At 34.1% G+C, this 22,755-nt stretch overlaps 1 protein-coding gene across 1 annotated transcript; it reads right to left on the bottom strand.

Annotated features, from left to right (window-relative positions):
• Positions 1–565: 565 nt before the first annotated feature.
• On the bottom strand, positions 566–22,347 carry ARL5B (ADP-ribosylation factor-like 5B). The gene is made up of 6 exons (XM_008569815.1): positions 22,085–22,347; positions 8,474–8,534; positions 6,749–6,896; positions 4,391–4,474; positions 3,148–3,299; positions 566–2,073 (listed from the first exon to the last, which is right to left on the bottom strand). Exons 1-6 carry the CDS (start codon positions 22,131–22,133, stop codon positions 2,025–2,027), a joined length of 543 nt encoding a protein of 180 aa, XP_008568037.1. The 5' UTR covers positions 22,134–22,347; the 3' UTR covers positions 566–2,024.
• Between the last annotated feature and the right edge of the window lie 408 nt (positions 22,348–22,755).

Below are 22,755 nucleotides of genomic sequence, written 5' to 3'. Positions count from 1 at the left end.
ATATACTTTTTCTCAGGACAGACTTATATAATTATCCTCAGTACTTATGGTAAACAATAAAACCAAATAGAAATTCAGGCAAAGTGTGCTTTAGGTAAATGGTATTTTCTTAATTCCCATTCCTAGCACGCGCACACGCACGCTCACACGCGTGCACACACACACAACACACACCATCCATATTGATTTATGTCCACTTTTCTCTCATGTTCTTGATATTATGGGTTATATTAAAAACAAAACAAAACTAAACTACACTTATCCTCTACTGGTACAGATTCACTAAGAAAAAGATACAAAACAAGGTTAAACAACTACTTCCTGAAGTCTAGAAGGCATTCCTCTCAACATTTTTCAGTTCAAGGATGTACTACCACTAAACAGAAATCAGAAAAATGTTACCACATTTCACTTAATTAATTCAACTTAATATAATAAATCAAATACACCTGAAAACAGCAAAATTGAAATCAACTTACAAATTAAAAACATTAAAATTAAAATACCAAAGGTATTTTGGTATTCTTATGAACACTGAATCTTATTTTTGACCCAAATTAAAAAATACTGCAAAAATGAAGTTTTATTCTCTAAGTATGCATTTTATCCCTTTCATCACAGATAAATTACACATTTGAAATAAACAGAATTGAAATTACAATACTTGTCCTCCCTCTCAATTTAAAGTATGCACTGTTTAGATTACTGGTAATATTAGATAGACACTGCTCTTATTAGACAACTGTCTCAAAAACGTTCTAATGTTATCCAATAAATTGTTAATAGATTATGACTTTTTCTTCTTTTTAATTATTTTTTAATTTATAAATTGTTAAGAGTAGTAACTTGGAGTTTCACAGTAATATTCTAAAACCTAGGATTAAATTCAGCAGTTTCCTATAAGATTTTAGAATATAAGGCATAACTATAAAGATGGCAATTGTTTCAAGCCTATTACACACACCCTCTACAGATTTAAGAAAAGCCACATGGTTTTTTAAGTAACATAATGCTGGTGGTAAAACTACTATGGCAGACACAATTTCAAATTTTAATAAGTAAAATGGTCTGTGTATACTTCTGCTTTAGCTAATGTCCAAAGCAGATGTGATGTCTCTTGCAGACAGAATAACTGTAATTTTTACTGATATAAAGTTATTTGAAAATTGACAGCAAAATATATTCCAAGTGTCTTATTTTTAGTGCTGGTATCCTTTAATAACTTCCAAGAGTTATAATCAGCATTGAATAATGTGAGATTTTTAAAATACCAGATTCACCCAACAATATTTACCATCGAAGTTGGGCTTTCAAATAAATATTTACCACGATTATTTTTTGGCCAAATGTTGTAGGCAGAAAAGTGAACTTAATTCCTTTGGGTAAATTAATAGCCTTTGTCATTTCCATGCTAATAGCGACTTAAAATTATTCCACGACTTGCAATAAGGTCAGGGATGTTTAAAGGTAAGTACTCATGATGTTTAATCTTCATTACTGTATATCTTCTAGGCACATTTCTTTCTTTGTAAGTTCTGTCCAAAAGATAAACGGTTTACAGACGGAGCAAATATTTAGTGCTGGAGAAGTTTGCAAGCACTACCTGACGATTTCCACTATGACTATCAAACCAGTAATTAAATGGTTGGGAGTGAATGGTGGTCAAGAATTCAAAGAAACTGATCATTAAGGTTATAACAATACTTCAGAAAACATAAACATTAAAGATATGACAAACATTTCTTACAAGGCAGTCACTGACTAATTAGAATAAGCAGTCAGAAGAATTCTGTTGTTGAAAACATAGTTATACATTATGTTCATCCAACTGAAGATTAGTGCATTTAAAAAAAGTTCAGAAAAAAATCTTTCATGTTCCAGTTCAGCTGCACTTGATTCAAGTGTTGCTCATAGAGGTTTGTGTTGTTATAAATTAAACATGCTGCTGCCTTAGCAGCCGAAGGTTCTAGGAAGAAATGTTCATGTCACAGAATAAATAGAGCAGTCTCTTTCAAGCAAAAAAGTTATCTCACGCCAATCCGGGAGGTCATCCACTCTAGACCTTGACATAACCTGAACAAGAGATAGAAGTATTATCAAAATTAAAAACTTTATACTTCAGAAAAGAATTGAAAGCATACTTATTATTTTTAAGTCTCACCCAAAGATTGGGACTACAATCATTATTTATATACTTCGGTGACAACATTCAAGTAACATCATAAGTGCAACTTTTAAATGGAAGATTGACTTAAAAATGATTTTAATTAGTTAATGTGGGAAATTACTTCAGTCTCATCTTACACACACAGCTTTGACAGTTTTGCCATCAAGATCACAAATACACCCCCTCCTTAAAATTATTTGAAACTGAAACCACTATAGAAAGATAGCAGCAACTTTACCTTACCCTCCTAAATTCTAAAGAATGGAATACTTATGGCTCCAGTCTTAAAAGTACAGGTCAAAAAGGACTACCCATAGTAGTCCTTAAAAGTACAGGTCAAAAAGGACTTCAAGCTATTTCTAGTATAAGAAAAACTAAGGTGAGGTTGATTTGAGGATAAAAAAGTTCTTGGACATAAACTGAGTAATCCACATATAACACATGGGGTTCTCCTTGGCCTAATATCCACATTCATATTCTTAGGAAAGGAAGAATATACTATAATGGCATTAGTCTCAAATGCTTATTGTCTATGCCTCCCAAAAGGACTCCTGATAATAAAGGAGATGTACTCTTGCAGAAAGCTGGAAGCTTAGGTGTAAGTCCTTACAGAAAATGTGCAATTTCTTTAAAGCTTCTTCATTAATTCAGGTGACATTACAATTTTCTCTGTTAGTAAATAATAAAAGGAACAAATGAATAACAAAAAGTTGGATTGTGAAAACTTAATTCAAAAGTTCACTGCATTTTCTGAGTAAAACATTACATTTACCGTAAAAGTTATAAAATAGTTGTCAGTAATTTGGTCATTTTGTTTACCATAATTATTTCAACCTGTAAGCCTGAGACACAAAGTAAAAATCAGGTTTAATTACGAACAAAAAAAGGGAAGAATATCTAAGAAGAAAATAAGTTCGCCTAAAAACATTGAAAGAAATTAGAAAGAAGTCACACCACCCCCCAAGTTAATTCACACTTACCCTTCTCCTGTTAAAGCACAGCAGGACTGAATGTGCCATGGATGGTCCTTAATTGAACTAAGGGTGAGGTACTTAGAGATTTCAGCTGCTGTCATACACCCCTTCATATCCTGTTTATTTGCAAAGATAAGAACTGCAGCCTTCCGTAAATCCTGAAATTAAAACAAAATATTTCTAATGTGTGAAATATCATTATTCAAATTAAACTAATGAAGCAGGAGGGTAAAATATACCCAGCAGGACAGTTATAATGAAAAGCCTCTAAAGTGATCAGGCATTAATATTTAATTTTAAAATTTTATTGAAGCAAAAATAATCTCAAATAACTGTGATTTAATGATCCACTCTAACACAGATTAAGATAAGCAGAATAATTAAAACTTATCTTCCTATTTTTGGGCAAAGGGGACCAAACTAAAAAAAAAAAAAAAAAAAACAAAAAAAAAAAACACAGCTAAAAATTGACTTAAAACTGTATGAGCATTATTTTAAAGGGCAAATATGTTATTATGTTGCCAAACATAGAATTGCTCCAAAATTTAGAGTACTGAAAGTGGAAGCCGGGCAATACTTATTAGTGTTTGTATAATTTAAGCTCATTGATAATGTTCATCACAGCATTGCTTCTACTATAAAAACATTAGAAATAACCTAAATAGTCACTAACAGAAGAACAGATCAATTGTGGTATATTCATACAGTGGAATATAATTATTAAAAGGGATAAACTAAAGCTGTATGTATTAAAAATACACAGATAAATCACAATGTTGTCCAAAAAAAGCAAGTTACAGAAAAACATGCATATGATACCATTACAGAGTTTTAAGAATATTTAATACAATATTCTGTACAATTTAGATACACTCTATGTATCTAAGTATTTAGAATTAAGTGATCTCAAATTATTCGTTAAAGAATTTTCAATTATTATAAACACTTGGGGAAAGACACAAGTTTTCCTTTTTCTTGTTTCAATTTATCAGACTTTCAAAGGTATGCATAAGTTTTAGCTTTAAAAAATCCTTGCAAAACAGTAGTAGTCTACAGATTAATATGTTAATTTTTTTAAGCCTGAAAAGGTAATGAAAATTTTTAACTTCAAGATTTTCATCAATTTAATATAAAGTTTTGTTAATAATGAAATAACCAACATTATATCATATTAATCTTTGCAAAAAAGCAAAACCAATGTACAGATACCTCACTCCATTTTTTTTAAAGATTTGCTTCCGAAATTTACCTCATGAGCCAACATTCTATATAATTCTTCTTTCGTAATAGCTAGTCGTTCCCTGTCAATGCTATCAACAACAAGAATGATGAACTAGAAGACAATTAAAAAGAAAGAAAATTAAATGGAAGTTGAAGTGTTCTGCAAAACTACATAAGTGACGTATTTTTTTCACATCGCGTCATCATTACTATAAAACATCTACTGCTTTTTCATCGGAAAGAGCTTATATAATACTGAATAACACATCAAGTAGTAAAATCCAAATGTTAATAATAAAATACCTGTAAGTTCAACAAATAAAACCTGTGCTCAAGTTTTGTTTTGTTTTTTTAAGTGATATATTATCCTGTACCAGTCAGCTACTTGCCCGCCCCCAAAAGGGGGAAGAGAGTGGGGCTGGTCAGTTAGCTCTGTTACAGCATGGTGCTGATAACACCAAGGTCAAGGGTTCGGGTCCCCTTACCAGCCAGCCACTAAAAAAAAAAGAAAAACGTGATGCCTGAATATATAATACTATGTAATACTAAGATTTTTTTTTCAAATGTTGGCAACAAAAAGTAATTTTTAAAAATAAACTTACAGGGCAGACCAGTTAGCTTAGATAGTTAGAGCCTGGTGCTGATAACACCAAGATCAAGGATTCAGATCCCTGTATGGGCCAACTGCCCCAAAAAACAAACAAACAAACAAACAAAAACTTACAGTAACTTAAATACTTAAATAATACTCTTTCACTACAACTACAAAGTACTCTATTATCATTTATTTAAACAATCAATAATTATTTACTTATTTATGTCTCTCATGTCTATTAGAAAAGCTAGTTTGAAAAAAAAAACAGATTAAAAAAACCTAAGAATCTAATACATTTTTAAAAAACAGTATCAAAACTAAAAGCTCAAGAAAAAATGTGCTAAATAGAAAAAAATATATACACTTAGACATTAATATGCTAAAAGGAGATGCAGGTAAAATTAAGGAAAGGCAAGAGAATCAGGAGAACTGGAGAAATTTGCTGGTAAAGGTATACATGAGATAATATTAGAGCTTTCAGATCCCCATACCAGCCAGCCACCCCCCCTCAAAAAACTGATACTCAATTCTGTACCCCATAAATATGTATGATCAATTAGGTTTCAATTAAAAAATAAATTTTAAAAAATGTGCCTCTAAGAAGAAATAGAAGCAGAAGATGTTACAGTTTGAATGTCTCTTCCAAAACTCCTGTTAAAATTTATTAGCCATTGTTATATTATGAAGAGGTAGGACCTTTAAGAGGTGATTAGGTCATGAATGGATTTATGCCATTATAGTGGGAGTGGGTTAGTTACGGCAGGAGCTCAGCCCCCTTTGTCTCTCACCATGTGATACCTTCTGCCATGTTATGACACAGCAAGAAGGGGCTCACCAGATGTGGCCCCCTTGACCTTGGACATTCCTGTCTCCACCACTGTGAGCCAAATAAATTTCTATTGTTTATAAAATTACCCAGTCTGCAGTATTCTGTTATAGCAGCAGAAAATCTAAAAGAGAAGATACACCAGATTTGTTCCCCAGCTTGGCTCTGAACTAATAATTAAATAAGTGACAGAGAACTCTGGGGGATGGCTTGCAAATGCATTTTTTTAAAGTTAAAAGACATTTTCACCAAAATTGTAAATGTTAAACTCATGTTATTTGAAAACCTTTTATTAAATTATTTTACAATATTTTATTCTATCCCTAATCAGGGCCTCTTATAAAGATATGAGATCTTGGAAAAAAATATAATTTCTCTAAGTGCTGGATTTCTACAAAACTTGAGGATATTACAGTATTATTGCGAGGATGAACTGAGAGAGCCTAGCCAACAAAAAAGCAATCAACTAACAATAGCTCTCAATACTTTCTACTTGCATTTTCTCTTCTATTTGAAGCCCCAAATTCCTTACAAAACTTATTAAAAGGCAACTGTCAATATGTTGTATATACAGCCTATCCATTTTCTGTGTTTACTATTTGGTTCATTAAAATTCAAAAGTGCAGATGATCCCCAACTTACAACAGTGCAACTTGTGATTTTTCAAATTTATCATGGTACACACCATCGCAATTTTAAAGTAATGTACAGTATTCAATAAATTACATGAAATATTCAGCACTTTATTATAAAATAGGCTTTGTGTTGGTTAATTTTGCTTAACTATAGGTTAGTGAAAGTGTTCTGAGCACACTTAAGATCGGGTAGGTAGGCTAGGCCAAGCTACAATGTTCTGTAGGTTACATGTATTAAATGCATTTTCAACTTATATTTTCAACTTAGGATGAGTTTATCAGGATATAACCCCATCATAAAGTCAAGGAGCATCTGTAATCAAAGCATACCTCTGTGTTTGAGTAATATGTGTTCCAGGATGACCGCAGTGACTCTTGACCACCAATATCCCACATAAGAAAATGAGTGTTCTTCACAACTATTTCTTCAACATTGCTTCCTATGGTTGGAGAAGTATGAACCACTTCATTCATCAAGCTGTTGAAATACAGACATCATAAAAACTCTTCTGTAAATCTTGAGAAACTGAAGCAAGTTTTATCTCTATATTTTTTAGATGAATACCTTATTTGCACCAGTGATGGCATAATCATTAGCATGAAAAACAGAAACTTGGCGAACATTTGTGCAAATAAATATCTAGACAAAGAATAACTCCTGAAGGAAGATTATCTTCTGTTTTTTTCATGGAATGAACTGCAGGCTTGATCTGGATAGAAGAAATTACTGTGGTGTGAGTTTGCATTTCTGTAGCCCAAAATTCCAATACCACTGTGCCCTGTTATCAATTAGATGAGAACCAATGCCCTATCCTGAAAGATCAAGTTTCTAGGTGACTGTGACATCAATACTTTTTCAAAGTAGCAACCACTGAATAGTAGGCTATCCATTAATACTGAAGACTGTCTATGTGAGAAAATGAAGACTTAAGCTCAGTCATAAAAATTTGTTCAGGATTATTAACCATAACTATAATCTTAAAAAGAAAAGGCCATGAGCAAATGAAAATTTTCATTAAAATAAACTATAAATATATTTAGAATACTGATGCTCATATCGCTTATACTGTCATAATCATTGGTAAAGCTATATTAATACAGTCAAATATGCATATGTTGATAACATGCCAGTATTGTATTAAATGAGGATCAGAATCCTCTTTTGAGTTTCATCTATATTTTTTAAGCTATGTGTAAAATTATTTCAGAAAAAATGACAGCTTTCTAAAATGTTTATATTTGATGTTTAAAGGCTAAGTCATACTAAAATACATAATGGCCAAGGAATAAAAATGTTTTAAAGAAAAGCAATAGTCAACTCCAAGACAATAAACCATAAGTTAGTAGCTTTTCAGCAAAGTAGCTGAAAAATGTATTAAGTTGAGTATTTCTGAGTCCAGACGTACTTCATGTAAGATATGGTGGGAAGAGAAAAGAACCATACAGTGGTTGCTTGGGCTATAGATCCATATTCCCTGTTTAACAAGGATCATTTCATTGGCACTGAAAGGATAATGAGAGGTACTTTGACAGGGGGATTGATGGACTGTTAAAACTTCCTTAAAGGTAAGTATCAAATGTACTTCTCTAAAAGTCTCAAGTCTCCCTTTTGCAACCTACTAAAGCAATATTCTCAGGGGTAACAGTCATTTTTTTTGACTTGACAAGTCTGGTTATGTTAAACAATGCCAAAGCTATTAGCCAGGAGAGCAGCAAAAGCTTCCTAGATACATCAATGGATTTACACAAACCTCAGTATGTGGAGAACTAAGTGGAATCCACTTAATCACCTCACTCCAGTGCTACAATACATGCTACTTTGGTTTAATATTAATTCTTCCTTTAAAAGCCAGAAAACAATGTTTGTGAAGGCTTTAGCAAACATACCGCAGTTGATTTTACTTGCTTTTTTGTAACTTTTGTGTTTGGCAAAATAAAAAACCCTATGTTCATGTTTTTCCATCATATTATAATGGCATCTCCCTCTTATTATAAAAAATTAAGTTTCAACAACTAATATGATAAAAAAACTGTTTAATGAACACCCATACTTACAATTGATAAAGAATGGTGGTTTTCCCTGCATTATCCAGTCCCACTATAATTACTTTGTGTTCTACAAAAAGAAAGCAAACCATAAACATTTAACACTGCTACATACTGCAATTACATGCTTTCAACAACGATTATTAGCTAGTTTGTTAATGAGAATTATTCACCAGATAAATATTATAGGACTGTTAAAATAAAGCAACTTTATACTGTTAAGGCTACTGCCTTAAGTGAGACAATCTATTGAGATGTTTTCTTGTAAAAGAATTTGGGAGATGGGTAAGAGGGAAACACAGAAGAACCTGGTGACTTATACTGAGTTTGGAGGGGAAACCAAACACTAATCTGAACAAGATATTAGGAGTTAAAATATAAGTAAAAAGAAAAAAATGTTTTACACACCTGCTCAAAGTCTCTACTAATCAAGTTACCTTTTTATCAAGTTGTTTTTACACCTGGCAGTTTTCCCACCTACAAAGATTTTTTTCTTCCTTTCACTTAAAAATCCCATTTAAAGCTTAAAACTGAAAGGTTTCACTAAGACACATACACATACTCTCAACCAGTTTTTTATTTCTTCCATTAATTTACAGATAAAATCACTTAGTCTTTAACATTTTTTCAACCTGGATTATACAATTATTTTGAAAAGATACCGTTTCTGTTCTCTGTACAACAAAAACCTCGCCAGTCCTTTCCTCCTTCTGGTGCCATGTACTAAATAGTCACTTCTCTTACAAGTAGTTATTAAGGGCCATCTAATTATTCTGTTAAGTAGTACATAATCTGAAATCTCCTTTGAACACAAAAGAGAATACTCCAGATATCATCTTGCCTAGATTCTAAGATACACAAACTGTATTAAAGATTCCCTTTCTCTAGGGCAGAATGTTTAAAAAGCTACTAGTGAACCTCAACAGTGTATTTAAGAAAGATGCCACAAGAACCATAACACAGTTGATTTGTAGCCAATGATTTGGCACATCTCATACCACAATACTGCTCCTCTTTATAACCTCTAATGAATGTATAAATTCTGATCATACAGCTAGTCAAATATCAGGTCACATTCCTATTCTAAAGCTTTAATACTGTATCAGCCTAAAAAAAGAGGGGCCATAATTAACAGATAAGTTTTTGAGATGACAAACCATCTTTGTATCTCCTAATGCCTTCCACACTGAAGGTATTGCCTGTAATATTGCAGGACAAACAGACATGGTCCTCTGGAAGGGCTATTTTCACTACATAAAACAAATCTTGTTTGCTTATTATAACTCACTGTAATTCTCCTTCTTTAGTTCATATGCCCTAATTTCTAATGAGCCAATCTTGAAGAGCTGCCCTGTTTCTTTTACCTTACAGTACAAGAACAAGAGCACGCTTATCAGTGGAAGAACAGACTGCCTGGCACCAAGCATTCTAAGTTTTGATGACACATAGACACTTCTACCTAGCACCTGAAGACTATGAGGTCCCCACGGCAGTGAGAAGGAAGTCTAAAAGGTAAGCAAAATTTGGGCACAGATACTCCTGTTCAAGGAGAGAATGGTGGGATAGTACCAGATGGCTCACTGTAGAAGCAACTCAAATGAACACTTGCGGCCATTTTCAAACAATCCTACTCCTTGCTTCCCATTTTATATTATGATGATGATCATAGTATTAAAGGCCTATGACAGTAAAATTCATAAATAATGCATCATTTTGAAAAGTTGGTCACCAATGTGAACGGGTAGCAAACCCTGAAGGTGGATAGAGTATGGATTTCATTAATTTTGCATTAAGTTTCAAATGTCTGACTAACAAATTATTTTTCAGATTCCACTTTTCCCACACTGATAGGGAATTATAGCAGTTAAGACAAAAAACACAATAGCAACTCTGCCAATCAGATGAACATTAGGCATGTTAACATCAATTTTACTTACAGAGCAGGGAGTAGAAGTTTCCATTTCAGTAGGATTGAAATGTCTGAAGTTGTGAGGAGAAAATTATACAACTGTATACTTTTACAACTTCAAGTGATCCTCAATGTGTATGTATAAACTATATATGCTTTACTTCTAACTCCTCAAACTACCGTCCATGAAAACTAAATATCTTGTCGATAAACTGAAACACAGTCAATTCTCAGTCGGCATTAAGGAGGGCAAACTATAACATGTACAATACTAAATTATTTATTTAGAATAAACTCTGCAAATATAATTATAGCAAATTTACCTTCTTGTTTTTCAGAAGCGTTATTAAATTTGTTGTTACAGAGTACAAGGCGCCCATGCTTAGAGTAGAAATGTGTGTGTTAAGGGTGGGGTATCACAATTTAAAAGGTTTTATGGATAGTCAAATTATCTGGGGTTAAGACATTACTGTAACTATCAGAGTTACAGTGAAACAGAATGTTTTAGAAATGTGTCTGCATATCACAAGATAGTCACCCAGGGCATCATATTCCACTAGAAATCTCTTCCAGGAAACCAAGCTGCACTCCTTTCCCCAACAAAGGGCTGAGACAGAAGAGTACTTTTAGTGTTACTAATCTGTGCATCTCCAGAGCTCAACACAATGCATGTTTATTTATGCTAAATGAAGAAAAGGACTAATCTCAGAGTTTTTGTTTAATTTTTTTGTTTTTGTGATGATGATGTTGCTTTTCTTAAATTGAAATGAAGGACAAAAGCTGGTCACATTCAGAGATTAACAGCATCATCTAGGTGGTAAAGACCATTTTTCTCTTTCTTGGTTAACCTGGTCCTAACTTCAAGTGATTTCCGCAAGTTCTTTAAACCCATTTGGAGCTGTCTTCTGAGAATGTCCATTACACAGCTCCATAAAAAAGGCTGGGCCATGCATACAGCAGGACAGTTCTTCACTGGATATTATCACCGAAGAAATCATCAAAATCACTGAAGAAGTCCACATGAACCGCCTTTTCATTGGCTGCCAAGTCCATCAGTGCCCTCAGGGAACATCACAGAGTTTTTGTTTAATTTTGATCAAGTGTTTGCACAGAAGTTTCTCTAGGTCTTAACTATGGCTTTTGTTCTCCTGGATCTCTTTAAAAACTGGCTCATCCATGTTTGTAAGCAGGGCATAAAAATGAAAAAGCCATACAGGATGAGGATTCAAAAGAAAATTACTAAGAGCACTTGCTTGTAAACAAGTGCAAGTAAAAATAGCTAACAAGAAAAATAAAAGAAAATCCAAAAAGTGGAAGAAAAAAAATTTTCTTCTTTTACCCCATTTTTTTTTCATTTTCATTAAATTGAGCAAAAGAATGTGTAGTTTTCACATAGAATACCAAATGATGCAAAAGGAGTAACACTAAGGGAAGAAAAGTATTAGAGAAGCACTAAAGAGTGGCAGTGTTAAATAAATTGTGAAATAATGTGTCAAAATCTACTTTATCTGACTAAAATATGATATTGTTAAAATGTATGATAAAATTACCAACTTCTAACTTTAATACATATGAGCCCAAAAGATATCATAAAATAGGGATTGCTACCTTCTAGGTATATAAAATCTGCACCAACATTATCATGGAACTAGAACAAGCCTTATATGTACAGAGTGTGTAAACAGCTGTGTAACCAAACAGATAAACAAAAAATGCCAAATTGGGTAATTTAGCAAATTAGGATATAGCATATACAGAATATAAGTTTGAATTATTACAAGGGATAGGCAGTAAAAAGTCCGAGGATGTGATGTCACAATCTGAGACCTGAAGGCCTAGACAGCAACGATAAGCACCCACAGAGGTCAGGCTCTTGAAAATATATGAAAAGCCATAGAAAGCTAGTTCTGTCCCTCTATTATACCGACTATAGAATTGTAAAATGTTATAGCTTCGGACAAACTGCAGAACTTGAGATCTATTTGTGCCCTCTCACACCTTCATCTCCAAATGCACCTCTGAGGAACCCAGACTCCAAAAAAAAAAAAAAAACCACACAAAACTACTGACCTAGTCCACCTTTCTTATTTTATACATAAGGAAACTGAGTGAGGTCCTATAAAGTTAAGTAATTTGCTCAAGTAAATACAGGCAGATGATTACACAGTGAAAGCTAGAATTTGTTTCCCTATTCTTTCTGCTACACCATATTAAATTCCCTCCTCAATTCTTTAGCCTCCCCCCACTCCCACCACAGTATCCACATTCCTTCCTGGATGCCTAAATTTTTTCAGAGTGGCGAAGTAAACCTGATGATTCAACAATTCAACATCTATTAAATTCATTAAACGACTAAGTCTATGATATCTGTGATTAAGATGAACAAAGCGAGGACTCTACCCTCAAGAATCTTAAAAGTCAGGTATACAAATAAGCACTTACAAAATGGCATCATTATTACAAAGTTACAGGTACAGAGGTATCACTTGGCAATATTTTTAAGGATAAATGAGATCTAGAATCCAACTCTCAAGGAAAAAAAGGTCAATAAAAAAGAATTCTCTAGCATGTAATTCTAACTGTTTTACATGCATTATGTAAGTTAGTGCTCATAAACATTCCATGAAAAAGTGATATGATTCCTCATTTTACTGATGACAAAACTGAGTTAGGTTGAATAACTTGTCCAAGGGTGATATTGCTGGCAAGTAAAGTGAATCTTGGCCAGGCATTTGATTCCAGAGGTGGAGGTCTAAACTATTTAACAATGTATTGCCTCCCTGGTCATCTTTTAATACCATTTATATAAAACTGAGTCTTACGATAATAAAAAAGAATACCTTATTGGGGAGAAGAAAAACCATCTTCTGATATACAGGGGGATTAAATACAGATAAAAGCAAGATCAAAGATTCTAAGTAGGTTAAACTCTGTAGGGTCCCGGGCCAGGTTGAAGTTAAGTGCCTAAGAGGATAACAAAGACATTTTCCCCAACTCACTGAACAAAAGTAATGATAAGAAGTCTTTAAAAAGAACATACTGAAATTGATCTAACATATTTAGTTACCTAGAAAATTCAAATACTGCCCATGGGAATGTCATGATCTGGAAGGCAGATGTTAAGAAGCATAAACAATCCAATCCATGGTTTTCAGATTGTCTAACCATGACCAGTTGAGAAATATATTTTACATCACAACTGAGGACACATACTTAAGCAAAAGTTTCACAAAACAGCAATATTTTTAAGGATAAATGAGATCTAGAATCCAACTCTCAAGGAAAAAAAGGTCAATAAAAAAGAATTCTCTAGCATGTAATTCTAACTGTTTTACATGCATTATGTAAGTTAGTGCTCATAAACATTCCATGAAAAAGTGATATGATTCCTCATTTTACTGATGACAAAACTGAGTTAGGTTGAATAACTTGTCCAAGGGTGATATTGCTGGCAAGTAAAGTGAATCTTGGCCAGGCATTTGATTCCAGAGGTGGAGGTCTAAACTATTTAACAATGTATTGCCTCCCTGGTCATCTTTTAATACCATTTATATAAAACTGAGTCTTACGATAATAAAAAAGAATACCTTATTGGGGAGAAGAAAAACCATCTTCTGATATACAGGGGGATTAAATACAGATAAAAGCAAGATCAAAGATTCTAAGTAGGTTAAACTCTGTAGGGTCCCGGGCCAGGTTGAAGTTAAGTGCCTAAGAGGATAACAAAGACATTTTCCCCAACTCACTGAACAAAAGTAATGATAAGAAGTCTTTAAAAAGAACATACTGAAATTGATCTAACATATTTAGTTACCTAGAAAATTCAAATACTGCCCATGGGAATGTCATGATCTGGAAGGCAGATGTTAAGAAGCATAAACAATCCAATCCATGGTTTTCAGATTGTCTAACCATGACCAGTTGAGAAATATATTTTACATCACAACTGAGGACACATACTTAAGCAAAAGTTTCACAAAACAACACCTTAACCATCTGAGATATAGTCTGATAGTTGCTATTTTTAGAATATTCCTTTTTAAAATGCGAGTTCTCACTAAACTGGCATAATAACAGATGATTTATACAGGGCGCTGTGGGAAAAAACTGGTCTAACAAATATGAGTTAAAAAAATAGACTGGATGAGTACAAAAATATGAAAAAAAAAATGTTCAAATTCAAGAAGCTCAGCAAACTTCAGATAGGAAAAGTGCAAAGAAAAGCAAAACTAGTTCAGATCCCTGTACCAGCCAGCTGCCAAAAAAAAAAGCAAAGCCAGGGCTAGGTACATCACAGCTAATCTGCTGAAAACCAAAGATAAAGGGAAAATCTTGAAGGCAGCAAGGGAAAAATGCCAGGCTACATAAAGAGAAGTAAAGATAAAGTAAAGATACTGATATTAGCTGACTTGTCATCAGGAAAGAAAAAAAAAAAAGGAAGCCAGAAGACAGTGGAATGATGGAATGATAACTTTAAAGCACTAAAGAGGGAGGGAAAAAAAAATCAACCTAGAATGCTACATTCAGCAAAAAATATACTTTAAGAATGAAGGCAAAATAAAAACATTTTCGGATCAAAGAAAACTAAGAGAATTAATCACCAGCAGAGCTACATTATAAATATGCTTGAGTTCTTCTGCTTGAAGGGAAATTACCCTAGACGGAAATTTAAAGCATCGAAAATAGTAATGTGGGTAAATATAAGAGGGTAAATATAAGAGATACTATGTTTCCCTCTCTTAAAACTTAAAAGTACATGCGACTGTTTATAGCAAAAATTATAACACTGTATTTTGTGAGGTTTATAACAGGTAGATATAACACGTGACAAAACAACATAAAGGACTAGGGGAGAATGCAACTCTACAGTTTCAAGGTGCTCACATTTTATAGGTGTTACACTGTTAACTCTTAGTAGACTGCAAAAGGACAAGGATATATGTTGTAATCCCTAGAGGGGCCATAAAAATGCAAAAAGGAATAAAGTCAGTATATAAATTAAAATATAATTCTAAAAAAATAATTTATCACCAAAGAAAGCGAAAAAAGAAGAATGGAGCAACAACAACAAAAAACAAAAGTAGACAAGACAAAGAGAAAAAAAAAATAGTAAAGAACAAGCCTAAATATACAATCACATCATAAACCATATAAATAAATTGGACTAAGCATTCCAATTAAAATTGGACTAAAGATTCTAATTACAAGGGAGAGAATTTCACAATGGATAAAAAAACAAGATCCAATTACATGGTCTGTACAAGAGACACACATTAAAATACAGATCTTAACAAGAGTGAAAACCACTTTAGGAACCGGTCTCCACATGGGATCCGAACCCTCAGCGGGAGCGCCGCCGCGCTTCCCAAGCAGTGCACTCTCCAGTGCGCCAACGGGCTGGCCCAGTACCCATTCTTTTTAAGTGCAAATGGTACATAGACCAAAACAGACCATAGATAGACCAATAAAAAGTCTTGGTAAATTTTTTTTTTAAAAAAAGGAAATCTTACAGCATACATTTCTGACTACAAGGAAATTACAATAGGAATCAAGAGTAAGCTATCTAAAAAACCTCAAATATTTGGAAAGTAAACAACTTAAACATAATCTGTATGTCAAAGAAGTCACATACAAAAATTAGAAAATATTTCAAACTGAATATTGAAATACCACATATTAAAATGTATGGAATGTAGCTAAAGCAATATGCAAGAGGGGCATTTTTAACTTTGAAATATTTATATTTGAAAAGAAAAGACAAAAACAGTAACATAGTGTCCAATCCTTAAGAAGAGAGGTGGTTAAAAAAAAAAAAAAAAAAGTAAAGTACACCAAAGTAGAAGGAAAAAAACACCAGAAATTAGTAAAAAAGGAAACAGAAAAATAGTAAAAATTAAAAATATTTCTTTTAAAAGATTAACAAAGCAAAGTCGGAGGATTCTCACTACAAGACTTCAAAATTTACTATTAAAAACATAGTAATCAAGGTGGTTTACTATAGCAAAGGAATAGACATACACATCAACGCCAGAGTAGAGAAAGCCCACTTCATATGATCCTTTGAGTTTTGACAAAGGTTCCAAAGCAATCAAGAGGGTGGGGGGGGTGGGGGGGCGCCCAGTCTTCAGTAAATCATGCTGAAGTAAGCAGATGACCATGTAAAAAAATAATGAAACCCAATCCCTAATCACATCATAACCCCAAAATAATTTGAAATGGATCACAGATGTAAGCATAATAGCTAAAGCTTCCTGATTAAACAAGGTTTCTTAAACAGGACACAGAAAGCAGCAGCCATTAAAAATTTTTCTTTTTGAGAAATTACATATCACCAAAATTAGAAATTTCTGCTCAGCAAAAATCCGCATTAATAAAATGAATAGTGAAACCACAGACAGCGGAAAATATTCATAAAATATATATCTGACAAAAGACTCGATTTCATAATACTCGTCTATAAATAATTCCTAAAATTCAATAATAAAAAAGACCAAAAAAATTTTTTAAAACAAAGGATTTGAACAGTCTTCAAAGGAAGATAAAAAATAGCCAATAAGCACATGAAAAATAGCACACCCAACAGTCATGAGAAATGTAAAAACTACAATGATACCACTACAAATCCAACAGAATGCCTGAAATCAAAAAGAATGACTACACCAAAATTTGGTAAGGATGTGAAACAGGTAGAGCTCTCAAACATTCCTAGTGAAAAGTACGAAGACAGTATAACAACTTTGGAAAATAACCTAGCAGTTTCTTAAAAAACAAATGATATATCTATCCTATGAACTAGAAATTGCACTTCTAGATATTCATCTAAGAGAAATGAAAATATATCTATAAAAAATCTTCAGGGTATTCACAGTATTACAACCCATCAAGATGCAAATGAATAAACATACTATGGTATATTCATACACTGGAATTACTTACAACAGAGTAGAGAAAGCTTCCAATGTGAAAGGCTAATGTAAAAATAAATAGAAATGGAAAATTATAGAAAAGTTCAAAGAAATTTAGAAGACATATAGTGTTCATGAAACGATGCCATGAAAATAAAAAAAATAAATAAGAAAAAGCTTCTGTAAATGAAAATTATGATAGCTAAACCACAATATTCAGTGAAAGGATTGGAGAACACAGGAATTAACCCAGAAAGCAGAACTCAAAAAAAAAAAAAAAAAAAAAAAAAAAGACAGTACGATAGAAAAGAATCTTTAATAACTAATTTAGCACAACATGACCAATAGGTCTTCCAGAAAGGAAAAAGAAGAAATCTTGAGGAAAATAAAAAATTTCCTAGACCCAAAAGAGGTACTAAAGATGTTGAAAAGGTCCAGACAGCACACACACAATTAATGCAAAAAGATATAACAAGGCATACCCTTTGAAATTTAAAAATACCAAGGATAAAAAGAGAATTCTAAAAACTACCAGAAAGAGAGATTAGAAAAAAAAAAAAAAAAATCAAGGATACTGGTCTTCTCAACACTGATAGCTGGAGGACAGACAATGTTGGAAAAGAAATATTTTCCAATTCAGAATTCTATAGCTAACCCTGTTATAAATCAAAAGTAGGAGAGATCAATAAATTTTCAGGCATCTGAAATTGCAAAAATTTACCACTTATGAAAACCTTTGCAGAAAATTTCTGAAGGAGATAAAAAGTAAGAGTACTCTTACATCAAAGTAAGAGTAAAGCAAAAAAGAAAACACAGGTTTAATAAAATAGAAAATCATAGGAAATTTCTAGAATGATGGCAAAGACAAGTCCTGAACAGCTGTGTATCAGAGGGAAAGGCACAAGTCCAATTTAGAGCAGGATGGAGGACTAAGGGAGTTGAGAGGAAAGATAAACCATCTTAATAGGTATGAGGTCGGAAAAACTGTTACAGAAAGGCTTTTGTATAGTGTAAATCAACTTTGCCAATCGGATAAAAAAAAAACTAAGGCAATAAGATGTTGTAATTACTCTTGGAGGAGAGACAGTGTGAATTAAACCAACAAACTATACTGGGATGATGAGGGAAGGGAAATGGGCATAAAAAGTACTAATTTCTTATCTACCATAATAAGGCAAATGATAATGCTTAAAATTTCCATATAGGCATATTATTCTGAAACATGGAAGTATATACTTGGAAAAAAGAGTTTAAAGAGATACGAGATGTGTGTGTGTGTGTGTGTGTGTGTGTGTGTGTGTGTATCACTTTTAGACTTTAGAACCATTAAACTTTTTAAAAACAATGTGTATGTTTTACTTTGATATAAATTTCCATTTAAAAAAAAATCAACAAAAATTAGCATCTACTGTGTGCGAGGCATTGGGGATACAACAGTGAATAAGACAAAGTTCATGCCTCAGGGAGTTTATTTCCAATGAAATAAACACAACAAACAAGTAAACAAATTTATAATACGATAACACAGGTAGTGATAAATATTACTCAGAAAAATAGTAAAGACAGTGAATGAGTGCTGAGATGGGAAGAGTGCTATTTTTGATAAAGTGGTCGGGAAAGGCCTGTCTGAGGAGTGACATTTAATCAGAAATCTGAATGAATTAATGGACTGAACTATTCAAAGGTGTGGATAAAGAGTGTTCTGGAATACAAGAAGCAGATAGAAAAGGTAAGATAAATAGGTAAGTTTAAGTTTGATGCGTTTGAATCCAGCAAAAAGTCCGAAATTAGGAGCAAAATAAGCTAAAGGGAAAAATGTAAGACACAAGGTCTGAGCACTCAGAAATGATGAACAATAATGATGTCATAAAAATTTGGACATCATGCTCAAAATAATAACATGAAATTCACCAATGAGAAATGATTAGATAATGAAGTTATGATATTATTGTTATTTGGTTCTGAAAATGAACAATTAAACCTTAATTCATTTGTCCTTAATGCTGGGTTACACTAGAAATAACTGATGACCAGCTTACATAGTCACAACACAGAAAAAGACCATGCCTATGAAAGTAAAAGAGAAAAAAAAAAAAGGAATGTAAAACTTTGGAGGTGCCTTTAAAGATACCACACATAACACACACATATATATTTTACAGAAACACATACACGACCACATGAATATATAATATAATGTTTGCAAAGGTAATCATATTTTAAAAGTATTTCCTTCAACAATAATTGTGTCAAATTAATCAGTCTTCTAGTTTAAAATTAATATAAAATCGCAGGGATTAACTATGTATTTTTAAATCCCTTTACTTAAACAATACATGCTTTAGTATACTTATTTCCAGAAAGGTACCTAATTTATGAGAAGATGCCTGGGGCTCTAAAATGCTACAGGAAAAGAAGATAGGAGTGAGGAAATATTGGAAAAAAGATAAGGGAAAGGAGTATATAAAGTAAGATTAGTAGTTCTGAACACTAGCTGCGCATATGAATCACCTTAGCACTGATGCCCAGGCCATCTCTCCCCATTCTGATTTAACTGGTCTGAGGTAGGACCTTGGGCATATTATTCTAATACATCTATCTAATGCCTCTGGACTGGATGTGCATAGTGGTGAGAACTGAAAATGCTGATACTGGCAGTTAATTTTGTTGATACAGAAAACAAAACTACAGTCTAAAATATGAATCTGGTCACATTATTCCCCTGCTTTAAAAAAAACAGTCAATGACCAAACTCTTCAATGGCTCCCATTGCTTGCTCTATACAGTTTAATGTCTTCCTTGACATCTGAGGCTCTCTGTGATCTGGTTCCCATGGCTACCTCTCCAATTTCATCTTCTCTAACTGTGAGACAAGCAAACTAAGATATAGCCATATTAAACTATTTTTAGCTAATGTACCAAACTATTTCATTCCTCTTTCTTTTGCCTATTAGCCCTTCTGCCTAGAATAACTGCCCCTTCTGCCTCGGTCTGCTTAGCATGCCCCATAAACTACTCATCATTAAAGTCCAAGTATACTTTATTCTGCAATGTCTTCCAGGAACCACCTGAGAAAAATTAACCACTTCCCTCTTGGTGCCATCACTACATTTTTATATGTATCTGTTAAACAACTTACCACAATGCACTTTTTTTCATATGTCTCATTTACTAATCTTTGAATACTCTGAGAACAAGTAAGGTATGTATCCTTTTTACTTATTTTCAATCTTTTTATTTCCTATGCCTAACTCTGAAGATGGTTAATGGTCTGAGTAAATGTTACATAAATGAATGAGAATAAAATGACAGAATAACCACTAGTTCCAAATTTTCAACAGGGAAGTTAAAGGAAAAGAAAAATTCTAAGTAAAAATGGGGATTTAGGAGGCCTGAACAATTATGTGATTATAAAAGCAGCCCATAAGAGTCTTTCTCCATTTTCTGAATTTTCTCTTTACATCTTTTATTTCCTTCTAGTCTGATTAAGGAAGCCTTAAACTGAAAAAGATAAACAGCAGTAATAAAACAGAAAAGGGAGAAAGGGGGATAGGATGGGGTACACGGGGGGAACCAATTACTTTGATAATGTTTTATTTCTTAAGCTCCGGAGAAAGATAAACAGGTGATTGTTCTATTAATCTTTATAATTTTTCAGCATGTCTTAAAATACTGCTTTTCATAGTAAATTTACTTAATAAGGATAAGAAAATATAAACCGCTGAAAAAATAATGTATTATTAAGCTCTGGACCCTTTGAAATCACTTGAAAAGTGCTATTTATCTGTGGCAACTGCATATATGCCCGCGTGTGTGCATCTTATTTATAATCTTAAAAAACACTACTTTAGTGCTCTTTTAGACCTAGAAAACAAGTGAAACAAACGAAACAAACCCATTCATTCTCCTCACAAATTAATTCAGAGAAAGGATATCTACATTAACAGTAACAAATAGAAACCATCATAAAAATACAACTGGTTTATAAACTATGCCTAAGTATTAAATGAAAAATAAAACTGGGTGAATTTAAAAACTGGTTTCAATTTCTAAGAAACCTTTCTGCTAAAAAAAAAAAATGCCTAAAAGTTTACTTATTAATGGCCCCTTTTTTGTCTGGGTACTTTCTCTTCTGAAGACATCACATCTCATTCTGATTCATAAGAGGTTTTACAACTTCTTGGCCCTTTGGACTTGCGACTTCTAGGTGTCTCATAACCTGTTCTAGACTAATTACGGACACGTAACATCTTACACAGAACTGAGAGCATTTAGCTTTTAAAAACCTAAAGAAAAAAAAGGGGGGTCAGGATGAAGGCTTCTGGAAACTCGTGTACCTGAACAGGACAACTCATTCCCCAGAACTAGAGGGCAGGTGAAATCAGAAAGAACTTGAAGGTGCACTGGTTAAGAGGGCAGGGCGAAAAACAAAGCAATATTAGTACAAAAAAGTTTTGTTTCTGGGCGGACACTTGTCCTGGGGCTAGACACAGATACAGGATGTTTAATTAAAAACCGAAAAGGCCCGCAACATGCCCAAAGGCATCATTAGGTGTTTTCCGTTTTGCTTCGGTAAAATACCAAAATTCTGAGTTTGGATTCTGAAATACCAAATGTCTCCTCTTCTGTCTCCCTCTTTCTCCTGCACATCAGGTCTCTCCCGCACATTCTCCGGGTCTAAAACACTGATTTTCTGCCCGCCTCCCGGACTAAGTCACTTCTCTGCGCCTCTCAACGCTTCTCTCAACTAAGCCCTGCCTCTGGCTCTTCCTTCGGCACTAGGACCCGATGCTCCATGCTTCTCACCTTGATTACAGAAGAGGCTCCACAGTTTAGCGAAGATGAGCCCCATCATGAGCACCTGGGCGGGCCGCGGAGTCCCTCAGCAGCAGGTGCCGCTGCGCCGGGCCCCCCACCGCGGCGCTGGCTGTGGGGAACCGCAGAAAATCCGACTGAGACCAAGCGGCGAGGACACTGGTTGGCGGAGAAGCTTCGCCCCACCGCTCAACGAACCGTCAGAGACTGCCGCGCCGAGTCCCTACCGGATACTCCTTTGTTTCGAGCTCCCTGAGCCCAACGCCGACCCGTAGTCCCCTCGGTCTGAACCCACCTACCCACCACAGCTTTTACCAGCCCCAAGCCCCGCCTCCGCTCCGCCTCTCCTCCCGATCCCAGGACCACCCATTGCCGGAAGGACGGCGCGTGACGTTGGCGCGCTTACGTCATCTCACGCCTTCGACGTGGCATTTCCTCCAGTTTCACTTCCGGTGGGCGAGCCCGAGCTGGGAGATTGGGGCGTGATAAGGGGTTGTGGAAATATCTACTGTTTGCGCTCCTTTTACTGTCACCCCTCAGAAACCTTATGCGGGACTACCTTTCTTGAGTGTCTCTGCTGTCTGGCAGCTGCGTCCCCGGCATCTAAGAACGAGGAAAGACCGCAGTTTCTCTGAGCAGCCGCCGTTTCCTACCCTTTTGCT

This window comes from Galeopterus variegatus, unplaced genomic scaffold (assembly GCF_000696425.1).
Source record: "Galeopterus variegatus unplaced genomic scaffold, G_variegatus-3.0.2 Scaffold534, whole genome shotgun sequence".
In the NCBI taxonomy this organism is placed as follows: Eukaryota; Metazoa; Chordata; class Mammalia; order Dermoptera; family Cynocephalidae; genus Galeopterus; species Galeopterus variegatus.
This window is presented reverse-complemented; position numbering and strand designations above follow the sequence as displayed.